The 5,330-nt window shown below is 38.0% G+C and overlaps 1 protein-coding gene across 3 annotated transcripts in view; it reads left to right on the top strand.

Moving 5' to 3' along the window:
• Window positions 1–5,330, top strand: part of grid2 (glutamate receptor, ionotropic, delta 2) — a 254,308-nt gene that overhangs the window by 89,669 nt on the left and 159,309 nt on the right. For all 3 annotated transcript variants that reach the window (XM_008336887.3, XM_025053042.1, XM_017043061.2), the window contains exon 7: window positions 134–235. In XM_008336887.3, the coding sequence (XP_008335109.1) occupies window positions 134–235 (102 nt within the window). The remainder of the gene's footprint in view (window positions 1–133; window positions 236–5,330) is intronic.

Here is a 5,330-nt window from a genome sequence, read left to right as displayed (position 1 = left end):
TGGAAGTGCGATCTTTGTTGTTACTGTAAATGCATACATTTCACTCATTTGGATTAGTTATTTAATTAATGGATTTTGTTGATACAAGCTAGAAATCTTTCTTATGTATGTGTTTTGTTTTTTTAACCTACAGCTCGCCCTGTGGGATCCAGTTCACGGCTTGAATGGCACATTGACCGACAAGAAACTGGAGAACAATATGAAGGGTGTGGTGCTTCGTATTGTGACTCTCTTGGTGAGTCAAGTGAACTAGTATGAGCTGGTGTGCATGTGTGTAAAAACAAATCCCTTTTTTTTTTTTTTTTCAAAAAAAGGCTCTATGGAAGCACTGAATATTTTCTCATGTAATGACTTCTCAAAGTATAAATCAGACCAAAGATTAAAAAAAAAAAGATTCTAGTGTAGTGTAAATAGATACCCGAGGTTGGCACTAGATCATGCTCAATATTTATTTCTGGAAAATACAATATATTTCGCCAGAACTTTCACAGCACCACACCATCAGGGTCCTGCACATTCAGAAGTGGTTTCTAAAATGGGTTTCTCTTTAACTTGAAATAGATCGGGTGGTTTCTCTGTATTTTATAATCACTTCTAGATGATTACAGCCTGAAGCTAACTTGTTCCTATAATCTTTGACATATGATTCTCTCGAAAGATTAGGAAGATTTTGGTTAATGCTGCTGTTACATCCTGTTTAAATACCAAAACAGATGTCTGAAAATGTTCCCAGAATGTTATCATATTTGTAAAATGATTTGGCCCCTCTGCACGATGTGCGAGCAATTAACATTACAAAAAGGCTGGATATACAAGACGCTCTAGTCCGGTACAGACGGTGGTGGAACGGTGATTAAAAAAAAAGAGAAAACAAAACAAAAATCAGAGAGGAAAAAAGAAAATAACCAAGGGAATATGAGTGACCCTCGAGAAGAAGGAGGAGAGACAAAAAAGATGGTAGAGAAAGTAAAAGTTAGCAGCAGCGTTACTGATAAACATACAATATAGGGAGAAGTGGCAGTTTGCTGGATGGCTGAGACTTAGTGTTAACTAGACACTGAAAATCCTCTGCAACTTTTGTTTTTCCAACTTCTTAACCTTATTTTCTGACCTTGAATCTGGGACATTTCGGCTATGACATTGTTCCGATCTGCCAGCCCCACGCAATTCAGCCCATTGGGAATTCATTCTATATTGATGCCACAAAGCCATGAATGCTTGTGTTAGTGCACTAGAATGACTGTAGCTTATCAATAAACTCATTTTGTGTACGATAATTTACAGTAGAATACGATGATACGATGTACCTTCATTTTCCACTTGGCAACACCGTTTGTACCAAACCTTCAGAATATATCGCCGATATTTCCTCAATTTACCTTCCAGTGGACTCACCACCCGCAGGAAGGTTCAGGGGGGTTGGTACAGTGCAATGTGATTTGGGTGGCGACTGCTACCCCCGCGACCCGGTAACGGATAAGCGGATGAAAATGGATGGATGGATGGATTTCCTCAATTTTCCTCATAACAGCGGTCTTTGGAAATGGTTAATAACTAATAGTTATGTTCAGACATCGTATGAAGCAGGTTGGACCCAAATGCAGCACTAGGGAGACTCTTTTCAGGTGCAGCAGGTGATTTATTTACAGGTGAGCAACAACAATAACGCACAGGAATGTAGCATCGATTGCAGGCAGGTTCTTCAAACAACAATGTCCCTTTGGAATAAAACAGCAAACACAGGCAGGCTCTTCCCCAAACATCATGAACGTGGAATTCTCTTCTTACAGAACAGAACAGAACCTGAACAGAAACACTCACAACAGCTACAGCCTTAACTCAAACAACAATTCCACAAAGACAACGTCAGGAAGGGAGGTATATATACCCAGGGCACCAGGTGACATGAGTGAGACTAATGACGAATACGACAGGTGAGTGTGATGAAACTGATTGCACCACAGAGCAGACAGCAGGACCAGGGAACAAACAGACCTCACAAATACTGTAGATGTTTCCTGTTTATGCAATTTTAGTGTAATAGTTTTGCAAAGTTTTGTCAGATTTAAACCTTGTGAAGAAGACAGGGATTGGACATTTACAATACAAAGTAGAGAAACAACAGAGCAGTTGTCATTACATTAATTTCATTATTTGTTTATTTTTTATTTGACAGCTTGAGGATTGAGGTCTTTAGAATTTTGCAGCTAATAAGATTCCAGCACGGTCCATCTCACCTGCAGCGTTGATTTTACAACTTCCCAGGAGTGTTTTAAAATTCACTGCTTTAAATTCTTTATAGGGCATCTTTGAAGTGAGGAGCAGAAAGGAAAGCGATAAAGCCAGACATCTTTGAAGCTATCCCTTTGTCTCTCTCCATTTTTGCCCAGTCTTTAATTTGTATCGTCCTCAAAAGAAAAGAAAAAAAAAAGTTTTTGAATTGTGCTCTTTGCCAACCGCTCGTGAAAGTTGGCCCCTGAAGGTTTACTGTAAATGTTTTGTTGCTTTTGCTGGTGTGGGCCCGGCATGTGTGTTTTTGTGTGTTTACTTAGATGACTGATGCTTGGTGTGGGCCTAAAGACAGAAATAGATAGAAATAGTGTGAAGCTTCCCGGGTGCTGTTTGACTTCTAATGTCAGGAAGGTTTGTGGGTGTCTATAGTATACTTATTTCTCAAGGGACCTTTTGAACACAGTGTTCCAGGTTCCCCTGCGTGTTCTTCCACTGATGTAACTGTTGTCTGCAAAGTACAATCCTCTCATACACACCACTGTCATCTGCAGAGATTCTTACTCTGAAACATATGGAAAGTAGATACACAGGCTCACCAAAATGTGCAACAAGCAGGCAAATTGAGAGAGGGGGGGAATTATTAATTAATAAATGTATGATCATTGTGTGATCCATGTGTTAAATGTACACCTTTACAATAGGTGATGATAAGTATTGTATATAGAAAAAAAAATTGAAGTTAGAAAATGTGAATAATTGAAGTAGTAACAATTGAAAAGAGTAATAAAAAAGTAGTGAATGTATATTTATTTAGTAGTCTTCTTGCTCTTAATAGGCAGTTGTAGTGATGTGTCGTTCGCGAGTGATTCGTTCAAAATGAACGAATCTTTCATATGACTCGTGACTCCCGAGTCATATGAAAGATTCGTGACTCGTGACTACCGAGTCATATTAAATATGTATTCATATTGAACTCACGAATCACTCACTGTGAACAAATCACTCTCTGCAAACTAATCTTTCACTGTGAACTAATCTATCATTGCAAACGAATCACTCGCTATGAACTAATCTTTCACTGTGAACTAATCTATCATTGCAAACGAATCACTCGCTATGAACTAATCTTTCACTGTGAACTAATCTATCATTGCAAACGAATCACTCGCTATGAACTAATCTTTCACTGTGAACTAATCTTTCATTGCAAACGAATCACTGTGAACTAATCTTTCCCCGTGAACTAATCTTTTGCTGTGAACGAATCATTCTCTGTGAACTAATTTTTTGCCGTGAACTAATCTTTTGCTGTGAACTAATCTTTTGCTGTGAACTAATCACTATGAACGGATCATTCTCTGTGAACTAATCTCTCGCTTAGTTCTGGCAGATTCGTTTCATTTGTCACGTGAAAGAGCGAAGCAAACCATGTTGCCTTCAGTATTTAGTGTCGGAGAACCGCAGCCTTCTTTACAACGCCCACAATAGGGCTAAAGCGCCACCTGCTGTAAAACGAATGAAATGATTAGTTCATGATTCGTTCACGACTCGTTCAGTTTACTGTTCGAGAGTCAAAGATTCGAATCAATAAAAAGAGTCGGTCTTCCCATTACTAGGCAGCTGCATTCACCTTTTAGCTAAATGACAGGTCAATGTAGTTTTCCACATTTATGTATCTAGGTCTGTTCCAATTTGGTTTTCTCCTAACATCCTCCTTTATTTTATCATTTTCCAATTTGGACTCTGGTCTTCAATTCATCAAACAAATTTTCTATGAAACTGAGTCAGGAATGTCTGAGTATATCTTTGGTTGTAGTTGGTAAAAATTAAAAAAAAATGTTGACACACACACACAGAGGCTCCATACTCTCTGAACAAGGGGGTTCAAGTATCGTCTGATGTTAAGCATTTTCAGCTACAGGTGGTCTTCAGCATAACAGTAGAAGTTAAAGGTGATTTTCAAGATGTGTAGTTTCTAATGATCCAGGTGTAATCCCAATGTAAAAATTCTCTACTATTGATAAAACACTAAAAGAAAGTTCAGGTCTTTAACTGTGTTTTACCTGAAGAATGAATGTGACATTCTCAATGGATTCAAACAAAGACTTTGTCTATTAGTACCCATAAAATCTTTATTCTATGGCAGGTGTGTGCAAACTCTTTGACTAGCGAACCACAGTTGTCCTAAAATTGAACAGTGGGCCAGGTCAGGAGCAGAAAGATGGAGCATTTGTGTGAACTAAGATAAATGACAAAATGCTTTTATCATTTTCTTTGCCTTCTATTGGGGAAACTTGGGTATTGCAGGGAAAAGGCAGAGGTATAATGATAATATAAATAACTTGGTGGGCAGGATTAAACATCTGAACGGGCCATATCCGGCCCCGGGCCTTAGTTTACCCATGCCCATTCTATGATATTTTGATATAAAATATAACTGCATACAGATGCTTTATAAAGCTTGTATGTGCATTCACATGACTGTGAAAATAATTGGCTCTCCATCTGAGAGTGGCTACTGATGTTGATTAATGATGTAGACATATTAAGGTGAGTCAAATCATTAAAATTCAGCAGTTATAATAACCTTGTAAAAGTTACAGTAATTTACCACAGTCAGTCCCAATTACTATTTTGTAGAGTTTTGGAGTGTAAAATATGCACAACTTAATTTGAGACATGGGTTAAAACTTGATTTACTCACCGTGTAAGACAAACTGCCTACAAATCACCACTCAGTAACGTGCATATGCTCCTAATTTAGTGAGCTACATGTAAGCAGCTGAGGTTTTGAAAATAAACAATAAAAAATCTGGCATCCTCTGGTTTTTTTTTTTTTTTTTTTTAGAGTGACTCCCACCTTTGCCTGGTTATGCTACATTCATAAGTAACAAGCTGTAAGAATTGAAAGATTCTTGCTGTGTGAGGTGTCTTCAGGCAAGGAGTGGAAGCAGCCGGTAGATGGTCGATTTGTTTTAATAACAAACATCAAACAAAACAGGTCCAACAATAAAGCAAAATAAACAACTGGAGAAGTATTCAAGGAAATCTCGTACAACAGTAGTTAATACGCAAATCCTGTCAAGAATAACTTCTGA

This window comes from Cynoglossus semilaevis, chromosome Z (genome assembly GCF_000523025.1).
Source record: "Cynoglossus semilaevis isolate Cse_v1.0 chromosome Z, Cse_v1.0, whole genome shotgun sequence".
NCBI lineage: Eukaryota > Metazoa > Chordata > Actinopteri > Pleuronectiformes > Cynoglossidae > Cynoglossus > Cynoglossus semilaevis.
Note: the sequence above shows the minus strand (reverse complement) of the source record. Positions and strands in the feature narration are given on the sequence as shown.